The following is a 24,711-nucleotide window of genomic DNA, read 5'->3' on the forward strand; positions in this document are numbered from 1 at the left end:
TTAGTTAATTTTCATATTAAATGGTTCTTTTTTATTTAAAAAAAATTAATCAAGGTTAAGTGAAATGACACATGACAGATGATGGTGTATGGTAGGCATGCACTACAATTTATGGTGGAGAGCAAAAATGCACCCTTGATTTACTCCTTTTAAATTGGATTTTAATCTCACTTTATCCTTTAAAACTAGCTTTGTATCACTTTACTCTCTGAAATTGCAAAATTGAGCCATTTCACCCCACATACGTCCATGGTAGTGGCAGAGATTTGACACTTTAAGAGGTTTAAGGTAGTCTGAAAAATTTCATATCTCACTTACCACGATGACTCGTCTCTATCAATATGGTATGAAATGCACAAACTACGCTTTCATTTGACGTCTATGAGACATAATTCACATAAATAGGGTGAAATGACTCAATTTTGGTTGTTTCAAGAGGTAAAGTGAAACAAATCCATTTTCAGGGGATAAAGTAGAGCGAAAATGCAGTTTCATGGAAAAATCACATCATTTTTGTTCACATATTTCGTCTTTTAATTTTGGTCATGATTCTCCTTTTATTTGTACAATTGACTCAAAATAGTGTGTGCACCTAAAATAGATTAAATTGATAATCATTTATCACTAATAAATACAAATAAAAGGAAAACATTCCAACAACAAGAACAAGAAAACTTATTTGTCAATTCAATAACTAATCGATATTAATATCAATGTGAAGCTGTTGCACAACAAATTTATTCAATAGTTGATGACAATAATATTCTACATTAACACATGTAACTCAGCTTTAATTTGATAATTAAAAAAAGGATAAATTATATTTTGTATCCTCATTACAACCTCATACATCATCTTTAAAACATTACAATTTCATATACCAAATATGATTTAGTTGCAATTTTATACAATCCGTTACATAATCTGTTAGATTGGCTATTAAGTGATAATGTAGCAGATATGGAACCCAATTTTTAATGAGGTGGATGTCAACTTTGCGCCACGTGGATAATTTTTTTTATAAAATATAAGTTATAAAATATAAAAAAATATTATTATTTGAAATATTTAATAAATAATTAAAATGTCAAAAAAAAAAAATTCAACCCCACCCCACCCCAACACCCGACCCCTCTTCTCTCTGATCAACTCCTCCTCCGCTCCTCCACCATCCCCACACCTCTTCTCCCTCTAATCAACCCCCACACCTTATAAATTTTCATTTTTTAGCTTCTAGGATGGAGAGATCAACGAATATGGAGTGGGATGTGTATAGGTGGGGTTTCAAAGAAAAAAAAATTGACACCGTCTGGTTCCAGATGGATTCGCAATTGAAGGACAAGAAGAACATGAAGAACCCACCCACATCAAAGCTATTGCCATGGCAGAGCCACCTTCTTCGTCGATCCGCCACCACACCCATTGTTCTCTCTCCCATGTGACGACTTAGGTTCCTTATTTTAACCATGGAGGCTTTCGATTTAAACTGATTCACGAAATTCCCAATTTCAAACCACGCCAAATTTGAATTGTTGGGTTTCATTTGATCGATTTGGTTGTGGGTGAGGGTGTGGTGTCGAGGGTTAATGGTGACAGTGAGGCGTGTTGTTGGTGGTTATGGAAGATGGAGTTAATCAGAGGGAGAAGAGGTGTGTGGATGGTGGAGGAGCGGAGGAGAAGTTGATTAGAAAGAAGAAGGGTTGGCTGTGGGGGTGGGGTGGGGTTGATTAATATTTTTTTTTATTTTGACATTTTAATTATTTATTAAATATTTCAAATAATAATAATTTTTTTTAATATTTTATAAAAAATATATCCACATGGCACAAAGTTGACATTCACCTCATTAAAAACTAGGTCCCATATCTGCCGCATCATCACTTAACAGCCAATCTGACAAATTATGTAATGGATTGTATGAAATTGCAACTAAATCATATTTGGGGTATAAAACGTTTTAAAGATGATGTATGAGGTTGTAATTGCACTCATACTTGAGGGTGCAAAATGTAATTTACCCTTAAAAAAATCTTAGGCCAATATATGAAAAAGCTTTTGAGTGACAAATTTTGGTTTAATTCAAGTACAAAATTGACTAGAGAGGTTATGATTAGAAACAGATAAACTAATATCTACAAAAATAATATTGATGAAATAATAATACAATATACAATTAAATTATAAAAATATAGTACGTACGATAAAACAAAATTGAAAACAAATGACAGTACTAAATTTAATACAAATACACAAACTCGTTGAGTAGACTAAGGCTTGCCCATTGTAATGTCATTAAAACGGATTTTCGTCTACTCGATGTTTGTAGTTTGTTAGGTGTCCGCTTCACTGGGAAGTACTTTCTATAAGTCAACAAATGCCGAAGACCACCTTTTTTTTATAAGTTAACAAATTCAAAATCATTCCAAGATGCTTTGGCGCCTTCTCTGCGAACGACTTCTTCACAATCCAACTTCTGCAAAACTACTTCATGATAATCCTAGTTCTGTTGCTTAGTTATTTGTTAATTGGACACTTTGTATCCGATCCTTGCTTGCAAGAGATCTTTGATTAAAACCTTGTTCTTTTTCAGTTTTTGATTAAGGCCCTTGGAGTTTGTACACAACAACATTTTCTTGTCAACATATTTCCATGTCAGCTTTCTTTTTATTTTTCTAAAATATTTAATTTTTGTATTATTATCCCACACCACTTGCTATATTATTATTCTAGCCACCCTACATCTCTTTACACTCTTGTGCTTATTCCTTTACGCGTAACTGAACTCAATTTTTGAAATTCATCATTTTTGAAATTCATCATTATTATCTCTGATATGAATCTTCAAATTCAAATTTCGTCAAAATTTGAGCTGAAATCATATTTTATCCACCAGCGTTAGAACGAGCGCGGTTTGTTGCAGAGGAACTTGAAGAATCAACAACCATTCCGAGCTAGAATTCGAGATATTTTTTCTTTCTTTTTTTCAAATTGTACCCATAGTTCGATTATATTGGTTTGTCCCTATTGTTAGATTTTTTGTGTCACTATTTGTGTACCCATATTGAGGGGAACTGTAGTATGGTTTTTGTGGCTTCAACACTTGGTTTTGCATATGGTAAATAAATGGGTAAATTACACTTTCATACCTCAGGTTTGGGGTCTATTTCAATTTCTTACAACATCTTCAAAACATTTCACTTTCATACCTTAAGTACTATTTTATTTCAAAATAATACATCCGTTATATTTTCTATACATTGATCTGTTAAATGCTGACATGGCTGCAACATATATGCCACATGGCTGCCAAATGTCTACCACGTGGCAAATAAAATAATTTTTTAATTTTCTTTTAAAAAACCTGAATTTTCTCAAAAAAAGAAAAAGAAATTAAAAAAAAAGGATAAATTACACTTTCATACCTCATGTTTGGGGTCTATTTCAATTCCTTACAACATCTTTAAAACATTTTACTTTCATACCTTAAGTACTATTTTATTTCAAAATAATACCTCCGTTATATTTTTCATCCATTGATCTGTTAAATGCTGACGTAACTGCCACATATATGCCATGTGGGTGCCAAATGTCTGCCACGTGGTAAATAAAATATTTTTTAAATTTTTTTTGAAAAAAAACCTGAATTTTCTCAAAAAAAGAAAAAAAAATTGAAACCAGTGCCTTCCCTCGCCCCCTCCTCCCAGCGACCCTAACCTAGAACCTGAATTTTTTCTTCTTCTTCCTCCCTCCTCTTCTTCTTCTTCTTCTTCTTCTTCTTCTTCTTCTTGCTGCAGCAGGTGTTTTTGGGTTTTGGGTTAGGAATAGGAATAGGTCACTGGGGGGGGGTGTGTGTGGGGGAAGGATAGTGGGTTTCTTTTTTTTTTTGAGAAAATTCAGGTTTTTTAAATAAAAAATTATTTTATTTGCCACGTGGCAGACATTTGGCAGCCACGTGGCATCTATGTGACAGCCACGTCAACATTTAACAGATCAATGGATAGAAAATGTAACGGAGGTATTATTTTGAAATACAATAGTACTTAAGGTATGAAAGTGTAATTTTTTTTTTCAATTTTTTTTCTTTTTTTGAGAAAATTCAGGTTTTTTAAAAAAAATTAAAAAATTATTTTATTTGCCACATGGCGGACATTTGGCAGCCACATGGCATATATGTGGCAGCCACGTTAGTATTTAATAGATCAATGGATGGAAAATGTAACAGAAGTATTATTTTGAAATAAAATAGTACTTAAGGTATGAAAGTGAAATATTTTGAAGATGTTGTAAGAAATTGAAATAGACCCCAAACCTGAGGTATGAAAGTGTAATTTACCCTAAATAAATCTTCTACAAGATTTTTTAGGCATGTATTGGGTACTTGTATCTTATAGTTTTGTAGTGCATACCAAGTGTTTGCCGAAATGTTTGAACGAGATTGTTTTTTGCATACGAAAACTTCGTATGCATAGCAATGTTTTTAAAAATGATTGAATATGTTTTTTTTTCTCCACTTTGTGGTGCTTAAAAAGTCATGCATGGGGTACATTCAACCGCTGTCATTTTTTACAATGCTCCATAAAACACCATTGCATGTGTGGTAGAATGTTAGAGTTTCAAGGTATAGGCAGGGGTACAAACTAGGCGTGGGGTACATTCAAATGCATCATTTTGGGCACAATTCAATTGCACCATTGTGTTGAAAAATATTTAGAGTTGCAAAGTATAGGTAGGGGTATAAACTAGGTGGCGTGGGGCATATCGGTTACATTTAACTTCACCATTTTGGGCACAATATAATTGCACTATTGTGTTGCCGAATTTTAGAGTTGCAAAGTATAAACAGGGGTACAAACTAGCTGGTGGGGGGTACATTCAATTGCAGCATTGTGTCTACACTTTTTAATGGTAGTCAGTGGTGTTTGTTTATAGCCCATATTGATGATCTTTTTTGCACCCACACCCCAAAAGTGCAAAAGGTAAATGTGTTGGGTATATTTATGCTGTTTTTTTTTTTGTGTCTGATTAGGTTCATTGTTACTAGTTTGTTCCTTTACTTATGGGTCAAACAAATACATGTGCAAGTTGAACAATGGATTGTTATGAAGATTTGTTCATGAATTCAAATGTTTGTATTTTTGGATATGTACAGTAAAATATGAGGTATCAATCAAGCCTTCTCCATTTTGCTAAGTTGTACCCAAAGATGGAAGGATTTATTCGAGACGGGCATGAGGAAGAGACGAAAAAAAAACACCATTTTGGAAGTTGTTTAAAGCATACCGTTATATTTGGGGACATTTACAAGAGGTTCACACCAAGTGATATAGCTACTATTCTTGGTTTGCCTAACATGGGTTCCACACTTAAGCACACTGGTATGAAAGGTGTGAGAGTGAAACACTCCACATTTATGAAGAGGTACTTTTGCATTTAAAAGGGTCGGGTTACAAAAAGTGATGTTGAGGGCGCACTTATTAAATTGGTTATTAGGGATGGATACAAAAGAAAACAAAAAAGATTGTACAAGATTGGTATGCCTATACTTCTGCAACTCTCTGCCATTCGCCAATACAGCAACACACGTTTCATGGACCATTGTAAAATTATGTGAGGACCTTGATCAAATAGATAGGTACAATTGGGCAGCGGTTACTTTTGACATGTCCAGTTCACTTCAAAAGTTAGTCAACCCAAGTTCAATTAATGGTTGTGTGGTTGCATTGTTGGTAAGTTACTAAATACTAATTATTAAAGCAGTTTTTTTTTAATTTTTTTTATTTACTATTAGTTAGTGTCTTATTATCAATATGGTTCTGAAACAGTTTTGGGCTTGTGGTAAAACGGGATTATGTAACAAAATTGTTGGAAGGGAAAACATCTCTCCAAGCTTTTTGACATGGAGCATGACAGATTTTCATGAAAAGCATATTCAAATAGATATTTCCACTATGAAGGTATAACATTTTCCTTTGTTATCATTATATAAATAGCACTCTCTTTAAATAACATTGTATATTGATTATTGCTCAATTTGTAGCTGTATGTAAACCATGCAATGGTGTTTAATACACATGCTGATGACAAGAACATACTTATACAAAAAGATACACATGCAGATGATGAGAACGTACTTATGGAAAAAGATAATATACATGAAATCACTATCAATAGGGATGACACTAATCAACATAGTGCAACAACTAATCTTGTTGAATTTGATGCTCCAAACTGGCAACTCATTGCAACACAAGATTTTTGTTCCACACCATCTAAGTTTTCCCCAATTGTCAGACCACTTATGATTGCAACAAATGGTATGAATGAGAGTGCAATTGAGAAGAGCACCCAGCAGTCAAGAATGAGTGAAATGGATGTCAAATGTGAAATAGCTGAAATAAAAGTGGATTTACTGATGGAGTCATTGATGATTGTTGATAATGATTTGGAGGCTACAAGAATACAAATAGAATCACTAATTGAAGAAAACAAGAAACTGAAAAAATTGTTGGCTAAAATACAGAACATGGGTTTATATCCGTCGGTTCTAACACAGTGTTCCATGTACAAACGAATCAAAACAAGAGACAGTAGGAGAAGGCACATGCTACCTGATTTTAATTATGGGAGCACTATCAAAAAGTGAAATCCCAGTATAAAACGAGCAAGAAACTCATCTGAGAGTAGTGTTGCAGCCCATGATATCAGTCGAGAAAAGGTAAGAGTTGATGCAAATAAGTTATGTAAAAAGAACAATGTGTCAGAACCAATTCATAGTATAGACCCTCACTTTGATGAGCCTATGCGAACAATGCTTGAAAAGCCGAAAGAGAAGAACACATATTGTGACTGTGCTTCTGAGATTGTTGATAAGCATCCACTGGTACAACAAAAACATGTTAATATTGATGAAGGTGAGAACTATGAAATCGATGTTGCTAGAGAAATATTTGAACTTAAGAAAACCCCTGTAGGGCCATATTTGAGGATAATGACTTTAACAGGCTTGGGAATTTTATGAATAGTGACTATTCAGGGTAGGAAAACTATACTTATTAGTTAATATTGTATTAGGTCTTTTTTTTTCTTCTCTTTTTGGTATGTTGTTGATTGTTCATGTGTTTTTATCAATAGAGTAATTGTCTAATTTTTCAAACAGGACTCCATTATGGAAAAGTGATCAAGCTATCGTTCTACAAGAGGATATTCTATTCTTACTCACTAACAAAGCGATCATTACCAATGTAAGAATATTACAAAATTGATTAGAATAATGATATATGTAGTTTTTGTAATGTGATTTTTGAATAATGATTTGACGTTGCAGATAATTAATGCATATGGAGATATCTTACATATACACCAAGCTAAGGATAAGAATATACTTAAGGAATCTTATTTCATGTCTGCATATATATGGGTTAGTATGGATATTTTAGTTGTTTTCAAATTTGTAGTATTAATTTTGTATGGGTGGTGATTGTGGATGCAAATTTCCGCATCATTCTTCTTGGACAAAATTGCACCTACAAAACAATTAACATCTTAGGATCAAGGCCAAGAGCCTCACGTGCCCACGATGAATGGGGGGGCTTTGGCCGAAGAACCTCCGATGCCAAAGTTAGAATTTAGAGAGAAAAGTGTTTAGAGAGTTTTTGGAGTTTTGCAAGAGTGTGGACTTAGGTTTTTAGAGAAAAATAGATAGTATTTATAGGGCATGCCCAGTCCCCTTTGGAGAAAAGGTGGCCAGCCTTTGGGATGCTTTTTGTGTGCATTTTGTGGTTTAATGTGTGAGTTATTTGGCAATTAATGGATTAATTATGTAATTAATCCATTAATTAGCCAATTAACACATTTTTGGAATGAATATTTTGGAGGTTATGAAATAATTACCTTGTGGAAAATATAGGATGAGGATGGATGAAATAACTTTGAATTTGTTACCTATTTTGGGCACTTTTGACTTGATTGTGGAATGTTTGTCCACTGCTCGCGCGTAGGAATTCCGGTGCTCTTCAAGGGTAATTTTGTCATTTTTGCCCAAAAATCTACGTCTCGCCTCTTGATTATTTTTGGCACTACAGTGATAATATGGGTACATTTTATATCATTGTCATGCTTACAGGATTTCAAGATTTACAACAACATAGAGGCTCTTGAAACATTTTTTTATAACCCATTGCTTAAAGTGTTTGGCAAGTATGACATGATATTCTTCCCTATAAGACATGGGTTCAAAGACCACTACACACTTGCTCTACTTGACACCATAGAAGGGAAGTGGTACTATTACAATCCATGCCTTTCGAAAAATGAAAATCTACATAATCCATGATTTAACGATGTTGTTCAATTGGTAAGTTATTTGTTTTCACAATGAATGAATGCTATACAATCAGTAAATTTTAAATTTTCACACTACATCTACATCACCCTCCTCTTGTATGTATCAAATAACATTTAGACAATTATTTTTTTGTGTCCCTTTTTTGTGTCCCTATTTTTTATTGTTTTTATCTTTCAGTAGACGTTGATTCATTAATATCAATAAAAAGTAATATGGTGATGGAATTCCTAAAACATCATCAAAAACGTTCAAGATATGCACTTCTTGAGGGAGTTATTATCAAGGGTTTATTCCACCTTGATAGTGGTCCGGTTGCGGGGAAAATGTACCCATTGTCAAATGATGAAAAATTTACATTTGAGAGTATAAAGGATATCTACATTGATTGGCCAATGGTGTATATCCAAAAATGCCTGCAACAAGCTCCAGGCTCGTGAATACATTAACTAATTTTGTCATTCCTATTAGTTTGTACCTAAGAAATATTCATATATTGGCTCAACACTTTATGAGGATGATGAATATGCAAGCTTGATTGTGATGTCTTAGTGTTATACTATATGGAGCACATGTCAAAGATGTGGCTGATAATGAAAAATTTTGATGAGGATGAACTACTCGAGTACAGAGCAACATTTGTGTGTGCATTTCTGAATGATGAATCTAAATGGTCACATACATAGGCCACCAACATACAGTCAGGGCTATGTATCCAATATTCGATACATTTAGATTACAGTTATGTCTAATTATGTGCTTGTTTTTTACTTTTGACGTTTTCATTTTTGGTAAAACATATGATATATTTTATGGGTTTATTAGATTGTTTTTTATGAGGAACTAGTGACAATTGAATTCCACAAATGTGTTCTTGTGCTTATATTAACTAGTTTATGTTCATTAGTGTTTTGTTTTCTTTTTTTGCTTAATATACAAAATTAAAAAAATGAATAACAAGGAAAAAAAAAACATAAGGAAAACTCTATCATACACAAAGGGAAACGATCACATGCATATCATAATGTACCCCATTCAGAATCTCTTTATTTTTTTTATAGGTGGAGTTTAAAGGTTTGTCCAAAGCAAGTTGAAGTCATGTACTCTACCCCTTGTGCATATATGAAATTGGCTTGTACCCAAAATAACACATGTTTATACCTAAAATGGTGCAATTGAATTGTACCCCAAATTATGCAATTGACTTGTACCCAAAATGATGCATCCCTATAATTCTGCATTATAGCCCCTGCCTGTAATGATGCCATTGAATTGCACCCAAAATGATGCAACCCCCACACCACCTAGTTTGTATGGCTCAACTTCCAAATTTCTTAATAAAAAATGAACCAAATTTGAATCTGTAGAGAAGTAGCAAAATTATCATACTTAGATTAAGTTGGGTACAAACTTTAAACGTAAAAAAAATTATTCAAAGTTTGAATAAAAATAGTAGCAGCAGCATAAGCTTATATCAGTATTGAACAAGTTCTTTGACTGTGATGGCCCACTTGATGACACCGACCACACACTAATGGTCTGGCTTCCTCCTTGGTAGATTTGATCCTCTTAACCCTTAGTCTACCAAGTTGCTTCCTTATTTTAGAAGGCTTCACTATAAACTCTGTATCTTCATGCATAGGAAGCTTATCTATTTAAGGAATAGGTTGAATTGGAAATGAATACGAAGACTTTTAGTAATTAGCGCTGAAATAATCCTCAACGTAATCAAAAGGATTTGCATCATTTTTCAAGACTGCAACAAGTGCGAGTGACCAAGAGAAGCCTTTTACTTGCCATCATTGATGACATGAGCAAATTCGACTATCCAAGTCGACCATTAATGAAGTATCATCAGTTTGCACTTCAAACATAAACTCACTAGACTATCTAACAAGCCAATGTTGCAGTCTCTAATCCTAGAAGGGTTAAGATCGGCCCAAAAACCATTGAGTGTATATACATTGGCTATGCTTCTAATAGTAGTGCATACTGATTCCTTGTACATAAATCAGAAAATGTTGATGTACATGAGAATTTAGTAATTGAATCAAAGATGCATCATTTTTTGAGAATCTATTTCCGTGTAAAATAGCATGAAGAACTCATGATAACGGTAATCTAAAAAATCATCAAGGTCAATTTGATCATAAATCTAGCGAACATAAGGGCAAGATTAAACCCAGAAGAAATAAGAGAGCGAAGACTTCAAAGTCTTTTGGCCCTAATTTTCTTACTTATTTGTTAGAAAATGAACCACAAAATTACAAGGAAGCAATGACATCTTTTGAAGCTCCTTTATGGAAAAAAAAAGCCATTAATGTTGAAGTGGAAAGGTGCAACTTCAACAAATTCAAGAAGACATTGAAGTTGTTGGATTAAGGAAAAGGTCACGCACTCTTGGACCTATGGGTACGTTTGCATCTGCCATCAATCCCGATTCTTCAAATGATGGAAGCAAGAAGACGCGGCAACAAACATCCATGATGCATTTTGAAAGGAAATAGCACATCAAGTGGATCATATATGTGGCTTAATGGGTGTATGAAGCCGGTATTCATTTTCATGTTATTAATAATGATAGCTTCAAGTGTTTGATGGAAATGATTAGTCAATTTGACCCAGGTTACGTACCTCCAAGCCAATACAAATTAAGGGAGTCATTATTGAAAGAAGAGGTAGAAAGAGTTAAAACAGTCACTCAAGAAGCATGAAGAAGATTGGGCTTCGAATGGTAGCTTAATCATGACTGATGCTTGGAGCAATCGAAAAAGAAGAAACATAATAAATTTGTGTCAAAAAAACACCATATTTCTTTCTTCTAAGGAATGATCTAGTGAAGCACACATCAAGGAGAATATAACTTTGAATATGTTGACAAGTGTGTTGAAGAAATTGGGCCTCAAAATGTGATTTAAGTGATGATCGATAATGTTTCTAACAATATGGTGGTGGCAAACGTGATGAAAAAAAAGAAGCCAAATATGTTTTGGACATCATGTGTCACTCATATTTTGAAATCTCATGCTTCAAGGGATTTGTAATCTCCCTAGGTTCAAAAGAGTTATTGACAAGGCAAAGACTTTCACTAGTTTCATTTATGCACATTATAAAATTATGGCATTGATGAAGCATACCAAGAAAAGACACATAGTGAGGTTCAGAGTCACCAGATTTGCAACTTCGTTTCTCACATTGCAAAGCTTCAGTGATTAGAAAAAAATACTTAAAGGTTATGGTTGCTAGTGATGAATGAGAACAATGCAAACATTCCAAGAGTACAAAAGGGAAATCGGCATATGCTACTATAGTGAGTGCACATTTTTGGAATGGAATCTTACTTTGCTTGGAAGTGTTTGGTCCTTTATTTAAGGTACTTCAATTTGTGGATATGGATAAGAGGTATTTGTATGGTGTTGGGGGACTTTTAGGTTGAGGTGGACTTGGGCTTTGAGAACATCCTGTTGTCTTCCTTGGTTCAGATTCATACCAAATTCCAGAATATCTTGAAAGAGTTAGCTTGTCTTAGGAAATACCCCGATAATATCAACAACTCGAAGATAGCATGATTGATCAAAGATAACGACTTACTCAAGTAAAGCATGGTGTGAAAGTTAGAAGATTATCGGTTTAGCATAAGAGAGAATGGATTTGCATGGTTGCATGGCGGTCTTGGTTAGATGATTTAGGTTTTCCTAGGATGATAACAAGACTTCTAATGGCTGGGATCTTCATCAGATGACTGTGGGAATTACTAAGGTTGTATAAATGATGATTCTTGAAGCTTGGAGTATGTTTCTAAGCTATATGGAACTCTCTGGGCTTATTTCCTAGGTAGTTATCTCCATGCCTTACCTTCTATCTATCCTCTATGCTAATGTTTTCCTCCCTCATTTTGTAGATGAAAGGTTTTTCTCTAGGTTTCAAAGGAATCTCCTTTTGTGGCTTGGCCTTCCCTTTTCTGTCTCCCTAGCACTCCTACTATTCCCTTTTTGGTGTAAGGTAGCTACACTGTTGAAACATACAGTCTGCTTCTTCCCAAGGCCTGGCTTTCCCAAGCTGGCCTTCCTCAAGTGCTACTTTTAGCAGTGAGCCTCATGGCTTTCACACATTGGTTATTTGTGCAAGCTAGGAAGAAAAGTTAGCATAAAATGCCTTACTTGATGGGTTAGCATACATTTAATGCAGGAATCTAGTTTAGTCTTAACTAAGAGGCTAGTTAGGGAAAGAGGTAAACTAGACTAGTTCTCTCTCAATGTTTGACTATGTGAAATACAAAAGGGTATGGCTTTGGATCCTTGCCCCTAAATAGCCCAAAATCGTCCCTAACCCCGATTTCACATAGCCCCAATAACCTTCCATAACCATCCACACCATAATTCACTTGACAAGCCTCAAATATGTGACTTAGACTTAGCATGAATAGTGACTAACATGAGGAAGCTTTGTGTTATGAATAGGCATGAGCATATCAATTTATGTAAATATCCGGCTTAATTACCATGGCATGGCATGTTTGTAAATATATTCCTTATGGATCTTGCACCTTGGCATGTATTTAGGCTTGAATGAAGGCTTTGCATGATAATTGGGACTTGAGACTTGGTTGGATTGGTGTGTGACATTTTTGGACCCCAACATATGGAGAGCTACAAAAAGCAAAGATGGAGATTAAAGAGGCATTCAAGAACAATGAGGCTAACTATCAACTAGTTCTCCAAATTATTGAGGAAAAAGCTCGTGAGGAGCAGTTGATAGTCCATTACATTTGGCAGGCTCCTTCTTGAACCTTTATTACTTCTTTGAAGATCAAAGCATACAACATGATCCAATTGTCATGAATGAGATTTTTACTTATGTTGAGAGGTTCTTCCCCGATAACTATGAGGTTCAAAACCACGTGATAAATGTTCAATCCATAAGTATAGAGGTAAAGAAGATGGATTTGGAAGACACATGGCCGAGATTGGATGCGTTGAGAATGATGACAACTATAATCTGTGTATGAATATTCACACATACTTATTTTTTTTATTAATATGAGTTTACTACTTATTTTTCATTACTAATTGTGTGTTTTTTCCTTCATTAGTTGCATGGTCGTATAATTATGGAAATGTTATACCTAATTCGCAAAGTATATCTATAAGGATTCTCTCATTGACTACAAGTTCATCTAGTTGTGAGGGAAATTGGAGCACTTTTGAAGGTATACATACAAAGAAAAGGAATAGACTAGATACAACAAAGTTAAATAATTTAGTCTATGTCCAATTCAATGTAAGGATCATGAACAATAAGAAAAGAGAGAAGGAGTAGAAAGTGGACATACTACTTGCAAGTAAAGCTAGTATGGCGCAAGAATGGATTGTGGAAGGTGGTGATGAAGAACTTGAGCTTGGTTTAGGATGGATGGAGATACATTGGAGGTAGGGAGTTCCCTAAAGTCTAGGAAGAGTTCTAGAAATGTTGAAGTAATAGAACTTCATGAAGAGGATTTTGTATCAGATAAGGACACAGAAGAAGAAGAGGAAGAAGAAGAAGATGATGATGAAGTTAAGTTTAAGTCCGACACAGAGATATTATATACAAGAAATTTACCCAAATCCGCCTAGGTTGCCTAGGCGCCTGCTTAGACCCAGCCTAGCTGCCTGACTAGCACTTAGTGTTTTTTAGAACCTTGCTATTTACTGACCAAGTTTTTCAGATTCACGTTGGTTTCATCCTTCAACTTTTTAACTAAATAAACTGACAGGTCATTGAATCCAAATTTCACACTATCATCATTATCATTTCATTTGCATTTGTTAGTGTTGGTCTCGGTGTCACAAGTCAAAGAGTTTAGGAGGAGTTGTCATCTTGTAAAGACTAAAGATGTCTCCATCTCGTGCAAAGTAAGGTTTCACAAAGGTAAAACTGCTCCGTAAATTAGATCTAGAAATTATGCCTTATGGTACTTTGTAAGAACCTTATTTGTGCTAGTCGATTGGACATAGTGGAGTCCTAGGTTTTTTAACCCAGAGATAGGTTTTTCCGGCCAAAAACTCCACGTGTTGTTTATTATTGTTCTTGTTTACATATCTCACTCTTTGGCCATCATGATTTGCAGATAGATATGTCTATCAACTAAGCTTTTCAGAGTTAGAATGTGCACTGAACTAGACCTTAGCTATCTAGGAACACTTCAATAAACCAGGTTTTAGATTGATTACTTTCACTGTTGGTAAACTAACAAATTTGATCTTAGTTGACTGGTATTGCTGACTAGTCAATCAAGCATAAAAGGAATACGACAAATTATTTTGTAGGTACAATTTCAAATTGGTTTGTATGTACAAATTCGTCAAGACTGAACACGATAGATTTTTGTTACCACAAATTGGTGCTTTTATTTAGAGTATGATTTAATTTTCGATGAAGCTCTCGGAATTCCTTTTGGAGATTCCCCTTTGAATTTTTGTAGGGCTAACAATCTCCAAATTTTTAATTCCTTGAATAGTGTGCCCTAGAAAGGAAAATATGGTTGAAATTTTCAAAATCACAATGAACGACACTCCTTATGTGCCTGGATTTTCACCCACTGACGAAAACCCTAGGAGGGATCCCAAACTAATTCTGCAAAAAAAAGAATCACTGATCAACATTGACTGGTCAACGGTAGCAGGTCAACATTGACTGGTCAACTGTAGCAGGTCAACATTGACTAGTCAACAATCGCGAATCAACGTTAAAGGTCACCGGTTTAACTCCAATTAAGCTGGTTCGAGTTGAGTGGAATTTTCGCCGCCTTTAAAAGAATATTTCGTCAAAAGTAACGAAATACATGATGCCGTTACATAATATTATGTTGTCTCCTTTCTTATGCGGGTAGCGCCGTAGCCATCTGTTTCACCAGAATCTTTGCCTAAAATTGGTTTTTGGTTGGTTTTCTACAAGATTTTCAAATTGTCCTAACTTTCTCATTTCTCAACCAAATTTCACATTTTTTTTATATCAAAACAAAGCTAGAGAGATGAGGAACACAAATTTACCTACTTGGAGTCCAAAAGTGGCCAGAGATGATGACCTAAAACTGGCTAAAAAAACTTGGCTAAAAAACAAAGTTCGAATCTTCTTACTTTTAGACAGATTCGAACTAGAAATGATTCAATCTTGACCTAAGGATGAAGGGAAGTTGATTGGTGATTTCAAACCCTTCCAACTCAACAGAAATAGGGACAGAAAACTTGTCGAAAGTTCGTCTTTATTAGAGCCCGAGTTAGAGCTTTTCGGGCTTGGTTTTGCACGAAACAAAACTCTTATTTGAGTTTGTGGTATTAAGGGGATGAAGATGATGCTGTTTTGGGAGGTTAGTCCATCGAAAAATGGAGGTGTTGTCATCTTCCATGGGTGTAGGTCGGGGGAGTGAGAGAATTGAGGAAAGAGAAGATAGAGTTATGGTTAGTGACCCAATGAGGAAAAGAGGGAGAGATATAGAGTAGAGGCATGGGCCTTAGTGGCACGCAGTCCAACGCCAGAAAAAGACAAGCAAATGTGTCCCAAATTGATAAAATTACCAAATTGTCCTTGACATTACATGCTTCGTAAAATCTTCGTTCGGGGTCCAAATTCCATTCTGCTTGCGTTCGTGCATTAGTAGTGTCAAGTACTACAAGAATACATTAAGATACAAGTTCAAACACATCACATTAATCACAAGTACAAGGTCAACAAAAGTCAACATTCCCTTCTCGGAGTATTTTGGTCAATTTAACATCAATGAAAACATAATTACAGAGAAATTAAGAACAACTCGTAACAATAAAGGGAGGTGAATGCCAACCAACATCTTGGTATTCACTTTCCCCCTATTTTCCATGAGTCAATAAACTATTTTTCAAGCCTAGACTTACCTAACACAAGAAGGGCAAACGATTTCTTATTCCCAAGCTTCCTTTTCCGCATACCAAACGAGGCTTTAGATTTTTAATTTTAATTTTGGGTAAAGTACAAAAAACTACCTCAACTATTGGTATCTCGACACTTTCATCCCTCATCTTTTTAAAATGACAATGTCATACCTCAACTTACGAATTTGTGTCAATGTCAGACCTCCGTCAGTTTTTCTGTTAATTTTTCTGTTAAGTGCTGACGTGGCTTAAGATGAGCTCCATTCCTTAGTCCAACTAGATTAAAAAATAATTAAATATATTTTTAATAATTAAATATTATAAATAAATAATTATTTTTAATATAAAATTGTGGGATCCACCCTCTATCTTTCTTTCCTCTTTCTCACGCCTTTCTCCTCTCTCACCTTTCTCTTTTCTCTCTCTGGACAGCAACATCGCCAAAACCCAGACACCATCATCTCTCTCATCTCTCATCTCTCTATCTTCGGTGGCTCGAAAATTGACGAAAGGTCGACACTTTTTGTCCCCAATGCCATGAACTCCCTATCCTCCCTCACGAAGCTACTTTGCCTCATGCCGTCGGGAATTCCAAAGCTCGGATTCTCTGCCACCAAAAACTCGTCGTCAGATTCCCCGACCCCTTCCCTGCAATGCCACGACATAAGTGTCGGAGCCCTGACCTGAAGAGAGCAAAGCGGATTCGGGAAAAATCTACACCTATACATTATTATTGGCTTTAAAATCTTTGTCGTTGATCTAAGCATCAGAATGTGAAGAGTTGGGATTGACGAAAAAGCTTGGAACTCTTGGACGTCATCGGTCTCGGGGTATGCGATGGCGTCATCTTCGTCATCCTCGTCGTCAGCTTCCGGGATAGGGATGATCCGAGACATTGGAGAGAGAAGAGACTCTGGGTGATGGCGTGTAGTCCATTATTATCTTCTTCTCGACTTTGGCGGACTTGGATTTGGGTTTCTGCTTTGGGGTGGTTTGGCTTCGAACGACGTCGTTCTGGGCGACATTATTGTTGAGGTTCTGGTGGATGGGGGAAGAGTTGCAGGTAGCCCAGGGAGAGAGAGGAGAGAGAGTGAGAGAGAGGAGAGAGAGAGGGTGGTGGAGGAAGGTTGGGGGGACGGGTGGGGAAGGTTAGGGTTTTCTGTTTGAAAATGGGGAATTAGGGTTAGGGTTTGGGTTTGAAAGGGACAGCAAGAGGTAGGGGAAGGGAAGAGGTGGGGCATGGGGGTGGGTTGGGGAAGGTTGCGGGGACGAGGAAGAGTTTGGGGTTTGTCGAACAGAATAAGAAGGTTGGTGTGGGTGGAGGAAGGGGTGGAGGAAAAGGGAGGCCCGCACCCCTAGGCCATTTTAATCTTTTTTAATCTCATTTTAATTTATAATATTTAATTTTTTTAAATATATTTAATTATTTTTTAATCTAGTTGGATTAGTGAGTGGGTCACGTTAGCACTTAACAGAGAAATTAACAGAAAACTGGCAAAGGTCTGACATTGTCACAAATTCGTAAGTTGAGGTATCACATTGTCATTTTAAAAAGATAAGGTATGAAAATATTATTCGACCCATAGTTGAGATAATTTTTTGTAATTTACCCTTTAATTTTAGACTTTCAGATAGGAGAATGGTTTAGGCCGGGAAAAATCCATTCTCTCACCACCTTATCTCCAATAAAAATGGAACAGCCCCGTTTCCTTCACAGTTCACCATTGCATTGCGGAACACACAATTAGCCACTGAGAGCATTGGCAGATAGGGACAATGGAGACCCTTCTCAGGGTTGAGTCCTTCTCCTTCCCAAGAACCCTTCCAATCCCTAATCGTTCACTTCCCAATCGAATCCCAACTGTCTCTGCCCTCAGAACAACCCCACCTCCTGGTAAGCCCCCAAATCGATTCCATTTCTGCAACCTTCAATAAAAACGCTTCATTTGGCAGTTCTTATTTATGGGTTTTGATTGCTTTTTTTGTTCTTGAATTGCAGTGAGTGAAGTTGCAGAGGAGGACGTTCTGCAGACATTTTTCAAGGAAAGGCAATTGAATGGAGACTTGGTGTCAAAAGTTTCTGATGTGTTTTGGAAGCGGGAGTTTGCCAATTCTGTTGATGCTGATGCTGATGATGGTGCCGAATTTGGTGATACTCCTCAGCTAGCAGAACAGGTAACAGAGAGATTTCTTCAACTCAAATTTTAGGAACCGGAGCTGCTTAAGATTTGCATAACATTCCCAAGTTGTAGTCAATGTGCCTGAGTGTTCGGTTAAATGGATATCAAACCATATTATTTTGGAATATCCTGGGGTAAGTAATAACATTGCCAATTTCGGATTTATGGGTTTGAATTTTCGTTCTGTTGATCTCATCTTAAGTGGATCAATCGCATTTTCGAAACTCTTTCCTTGCTTGCTTCACTTCATCTCGCCTATAGTTTGATAGTATGGCACATTCTTTCTTTCGTAACATAACTGTAGTAAAAGAGTACGTGATTCTTGCAAAAGGGTTTCGTAGTTCATTAATTTTTTGGTCGATAATGTGATTTTTGCAGAAGGGTTTGGTAGTTCATTAACTGACTTGAGTAACTTCATAACTGGTGCTCTTAGTTTCTTTACTTACAGAGGGAAAGTTGTATGAAATCCTGAGGAAAAGTTAATGTAGTCGCTGCGCAGGTTTTGACCATTGAGGCTTAAACCTTGTGAGCAACGATTTTTAGATTATTAAATCAGTGGGAAAGCGGGATGAGCATAATTAAGGTCTGTAGGGCCATGCTTTTTGGATTTATTTTCCAGATAGATTATAGATAATGCTTTTCTTCACCGGCCCTAGGATTTGGTATATCCAACTGCTAAAACGGCATTGTATTTGTTTGTTTCAAATTTAAAATGGTGAGTGAAAAAAATGTATTACTTACTTCTTATTCTTTTTTTAGGTCACTGAAAATGATGCTGGTGGATTTTTGAAGTTGTCAACAACCAACGAGTGGGTTCTAGGTGACATATCTGCACCAGTAAATAGAAAAGCCAGAGCTAAGGTATACTTTCGTTGCTTATCTTGGCATTCTAATCTTTGTTCTATGTTTGCTATGCTTCCATTGTGACAAGTAAGGAAGAGAAAGGCTGAAAATTTCATAGTTAGTTTCTTTACAAGGGGAGATTTGATATTTCTCTGTTACCTTACTACCTTACGTAACTTTACAGGCCTTGCAGAATGACAGTGACAGAAGGAGGAAACTCAACCTTCTTCAGTATGAAGCTGTATGATACTTGAACCCAGTATGTTCCTTGGTGTTTTGTTGCAAGTCAATGGGTTATGTCGATGTATTTTTTTCTTCTTTTCATTTTTCTTCTTTTAAGTTAATGAAAATTGTAAAATGGGCACCATGAAATCAGAACAGAGGGCTAAGCAAATTTTTTTTTTTTTTTTGTGGGGCACGGGAAGGGTTGGGGGGGGGGGGGGGGGCGCTTCTGTACAAATAGAATTACCACATTGTTAGGACAAAATCTATTAGGAAGCTATCTATTGAAGTAAGATGAATTTTTATTTAGTGTGCTTGTGTCTCAAATAGATTGTTCAATCAAATTTACGCTTTCATGCGTTGGATCTACTATCAAAGTAAACTTTGAACTGTTGACTCTTTATATGCCTTTTGTATCCTAAACAAATCTATATGGTTGAGTAAATCTTAGGAGTACTTATTTTCAATATGAGTATCTTGCTGGTTAAAAATTGTTGTTTGAAATGCGTCAGCAACGTCTATACACATTAGTTTAAGTATTTTGATTGCACATATCATGTTTTACGTGGTTGAATGAACATTCAATGATTGATAAGAGTAGTATCTTGCTATATGATGTTTATATAAAGAAATAACAATATTTAAGTATCAGTCACACTGTTATAAATTAGCCAAATCTATGCATGGTTTATTTCCACTAAAAATGACATTGTGGATATGCTTTACATCGGTTCCATTGATCGTGTTGACTTTATCTCATTGTCAAATGTTCGTATGATGATAAATTTTCTAGCATTGGTTACACTAATTCCATTGCGGATGTGCACTTTGGTTCCATTGGTTGGCACTTGGCAAGTTGGCAGTTAACATTGTTGTGTGTATATATAAGTGTACATGTTTATTCTGTTTGTTGGCATCTGACATTGTTGAGGCTTTGTTTCTGTTTGTTGCCTTTTGGTGTCAGCATGAAATATATCTGTATATATTGTGTTTCTTAACAGATACAAAAATGAATGATGATTCTCTGTCCTTTCCTGCAGTTACAGAGGGAATTAATGCTGTTATCCATTGGTATTGGAACTGCATGTACTGGGTATTGCTTAATAGCATTGTCATCCCAGGTATTACCTTTCAAGAATAAAACACACTAGCTTTAAGTTTGAACTTACCGATGACACCCTGCTTGGGGCATACTTTCATGAATTCTGCTAGGGGTACTTTGTTTAGTTGATGAGAAGAATGTAGGAATTAGTGCCAGGAATATTAGAAAACTGATGCTGACCAAATATTTGTAATTTCCCGAGCGTCATGACCTATTTTCCACGGTAGATTGCTTTCATTCACTTTAAGTTTACACTAAACGGTGAAATAATGTAGTCTATGTTTCTGGGTATGGAGAACTAACTTGCAAGTCAACCACACAGGCCGCTATCAGTTATGCCACGGGAGTTCTTTTCAGGTTTGTTTATACAACTTATTAAATTGAGGTTATTTTGCTAAAGCTATAGCTTGCACCAATAGTCCAGGCACAATTCTTGTTTAATGAAGTCTACAATGATTTAACAACTCTTATTCCATTTGTATTATGCTTTTGGTTATTGGTTTGCCTTGGGGGTTTAATAATTATTTTAACAATCTTGATTAGAATATTAAAAGGAAAGTTGCTTAGAATGGTACTTTGATGCGCTAGTGCTATTCTTCATAAAATGTTTGACAAAAAGTTGGTAAATGTTTTTCTTGAGAAGACGTGTTTGGCGTGAATGAGTTAATCAGTATTTTTTTTTTTTTAATTATTTGCTGTAATAGTGAAGAGTTCTCTTTTGAAAGAAAAAGGTTGAGAAGAAAAAGAGGAATTTTCGCTTTGTTAATGTAGCTCCTTTTGTTTGTGATTATCTCGAATTTAACTTACAGGCTGTATCATTTTCAATGCAGTTGCTTGTACCTTAAACTCTTGTACCAGCAAGCAGACAATATATCCAGAGACGCAGTCCCTCAAATTTTTAGGCAGAGGAAGACTAAGAAGTAAAACCAAAAACATCTTCATATTAATTATTGTAGAAGATGCTCTTATTCTTTCTGCTAAAAGTCCTTGCAAATTTGCTCAAACTTACATTCATCCTCTCATCCAGAATTGGAATAAGAAGCGAGGATTTGGAGGATTTTCTAGAGAAAACGATAAAGGGGTGTGGTATTGCGCTTTCATCTCCAAGGCTTGTAATACCAGCGGCAATATATGGATTGTGGATTCTGTCTCATCAAAAGTTTGCCGGTGATCTGTTTGATTTCCAGGTAAATCTTGAAGTTGTTCTTGTGCCTTCAGATTCTTTTCTGAAAGAGTTTTTCTATATAAACACCAACAGTTATCGAAGTTCAGCCCATAGGTATCTTCTTATTAAAACAGAATCCAGCAAAAAAAATTAAAAAAAAAAAAAAAGAAAAAAACTGAAAGCTTTCCTTCCCTGATCAGGCCCTCCTCCCTCTTCGTATGTTGCCTCTCCACCACCACCACTCTTCTTCTCTTTGTACCCGGTACCCAGAAAAACTGAAGACAAAACGTCCCTCCCAAAATGAAAAATTGTGATTTGAACCAAAAACAACAAAGCAATCTATCAAATAAATTAAGAGCATTAGAACCTTGATCTTTTCTGAGTAAATCCAATAAATTGGTGGATGGCAGAGCGGCACTTATTTAGTGTTTATATATAAGTTTGTCTAATAGAGCTCTCTGATTTGGGATTGCAAAGGGAAAAACAACACGAAACTGATTTGTGCTGCAGTGGTAGAAGGAAGAAGAGTAGTGGTGGCGGATGAGGCCACAGTGGAGAGGGGCGTCTGCCTGTGTTTGTTTTTTATATTGCTAATTGAAGGGTAATATTGTATTTTAGGGTTGAAAACACATTTAAGTGGTGAACTTAGATGATGCGTGGAGTATAAATAGAAAAACTCTTTCTGAAACTATGCATTGACCATTCCTAGAATGTCTGAAGAGCTCGTACTGATAAAATCTTGTTTCTTGCTTACACAACTGCTTCTTCATTACAGCTTGTGCCAGCTATGCTTGGGTTGTTTGTGTATAAAGCCGCTGCGCTATATCAAGTTTATAGAGATAACGAAGACTTGCAATTTATCTTTCCGGATAATGAAGAAGGCTCAAAGTGACCGAAACATTTGCTTTTTGCATTGTGATAATTTCACAAGCAGAGTCTGATGCCTCCCGCTCCCTGAAATTTTGCCCCGCATGTTCTCCTTCTCGTCAGTACCTGTATTATATCCTTTATGTATAGCCAAACACGAAAAGCATCTTCCAGATAATCTGAAGAGTGAAATGAAGTAACGTGGTCTGAGGTGATACACGGTTGATTTCTTCGTTCAGGTTAGTTTCTGTTAGCTGTACCTGTAGTTACTTTGATCATGTTTCTCCAGCAAGATCTGTCCAAATGTTAGCAATTTATTACTCATCAGTTTATCCTCGAGGCATGTTTCGTAAAACCTACAGTTTAGAACAAATTGTGTGCTGTAAAACATGCTTCGGCCATTCTAATTGAAGTTGACATTTTTGTTTCGAAGATCCTGTTCTCTTTAATCCTGTCAAAATAATGCTAGTCTGTTGCAGTGTTGCTTATGATCTTAGTTATTTTAGATAGGTCTTGTGGCTGTCACATGAGTTACAAGTATTCTGAAGAGCTACAGTAAAAGATTGTTCGTCTACTTTTAATTTTAGGATGCTCATATCTTGTACAAATTTTTACGTCATTTTTTTACCGAGTTGATCTTTAAAAAGTGACTTAGATAATAAACGGTTTATATCATTGTGCACGACGATGAGGAGACCATTCCGCTAATGTTTTATTTTCTATGTTGGGGGAGAATGTGCAATCAAAATATAATATAGTTGGCTTTGGACAACTCTTAAGCCCTATAAGCATTAAAATCTCGTTATAGTGATATATTTTATAAAGGAATAACTTCCTTGTAGTAATTTGAATTAGTTATATATATGAATAAGAGTAATGTTAATTTTATTATATTTTTCATACTATATTTGTATCGTGCCTCAAATAAAAGTAGGCCTCACGATACATGTGGTCCCATCTCTATCAGGGAGGTGGTAAAAATGTGGTATGAAAAATGTGATAAGAATAGCATTTTTGTAGGAGCCAAGTACTACGGTCTAGTGATATTTTTTTTCACTTGTAAGTGAGTTTTTTGTTCAATTCTCGCCAAAGGAAAATTTGAATCACATTATTAATAGCTCATTGTGAGATTAAGTTCACATCCTCTTCCTTAATATAGATAATATTATTTGTTAAAAAAAAAAAATATATATATTGTAGGAATAAACTCCACATTGTAATTATTGTCAATAAGTCCAAAAATATTCAATGTCATAAAAGTTAAGGTGGCCGGTGCTTTATTTTTAGAGTGGATGATGCGGTATTGAGGTCGCGGGTACGTAATGCCTCGGTAACATGGGTACCTTCTTATTGAATTCAAAATATTTCTAACTTCTCAATCATGTTTAGGCATGAAACTTTTGGTTTGTTTTTAAAGATTGTGTATTATTTTTCCAATGTTACATCTTGAAAATTGATATGCTTCACCATTAATGTAATACTTTATATCCATACAACTTTTATGAAGAATAACTTTTCATTAAGAATAACTAAGTAACAATGATTGTTCTTTTTTGTTTAGTAACAATAAAATAAAATATTTATAACCAGTGCTCTTCTAAGTAATAACCTCCTACAACCCTGCTTCCCAGCTACCTAAGTGGAGTCTCTCTTACAAATTGCCAAGTTAACCAAGGAGATCGGTAATAGCCACTTGCTACCCAAAATTCTCTCATGTTCAGTTTCTCTTAAACTAATTTGGACTTAAGCATCAGAGGCCTTTTGAAGGATGCTTTCCTCCCTTTTTGGAGGATACGTTCCCCTCTTTTTCTTGGGTGTTCTTCAATTGTCCTAACAGTGTTAATTGTTTTGGAGGATGATTTATGTCATCTCATCCTTGGTGGAAATTTGCGTCCATATCCGTCTATGATTCTGACATCAACTATGTTGAGCATGAAGTATTGAAATTTGAGGAGTCAGTTATATCAAACTCCATCTTTCATGTTGCTTACTTTATTATATATCAAATCCCTGTATAACACAATGGAGATTGTGGTGTGGTTACAAATGAAGTGTTGGGTTTCTAAGCATGTAATTGAGATTAATTTAATTTAAATAATTAA

General features: G+C 35.6%; 1 protein-coding gene across 1 annotated transcript; it reads left to right on the forward strand.

The window, feature by feature from the left end:
- The first annotated feature begins 17,904 nt into the window (after positions 1 to 17,904).
- On the forward strand, positions 17,905 to 23,041 carry LOC103966380. Its single transcript, XM_009379537.3, has 9 exons — positions 17,905 to 18,124; positions 18,230 to 18,405; positions 19,170 to 19,271; positions 19,438 to 19,494; positions 20,516 to 20,596; positions 20,900 to 20,934; positions 21,408 to 21,497; positions 21,605 to 21,764; positions 22,518 to 23,041. Exons 1-9 carry the CDS (start codon positions 18,007 to 18,009, stop codon positions 22,632 to 22,634), a joined length of 936 nt encoding a protein of 311 aa, XP_009377812.2. The 5' UTR covers positions 17,905 to 18,006; the 3' UTR covers positions 22,635 to 23,041.
- The last annotated feature ends 1,670 nt before the right edge of the window (positions 23,042 to 24,711 follow it).

The sequence above is a fragment of a genome, unplaced genomic scaffold (assembly GCF_019419815.1).
Source record: "Pyrus x bretschneideri cultivar Hongxiangsu unplaced genomic scaffold, Pyrus_bretschneideri_v1 Contig5, whole genome shotgun sequence".
Lineage (NCBI taxonomy): Eukaryota > Viridiplantae > Streptophyta > Magnoliopsida > Rosales > Rosaceae > Pyrus > Pyrus x bretschneideri.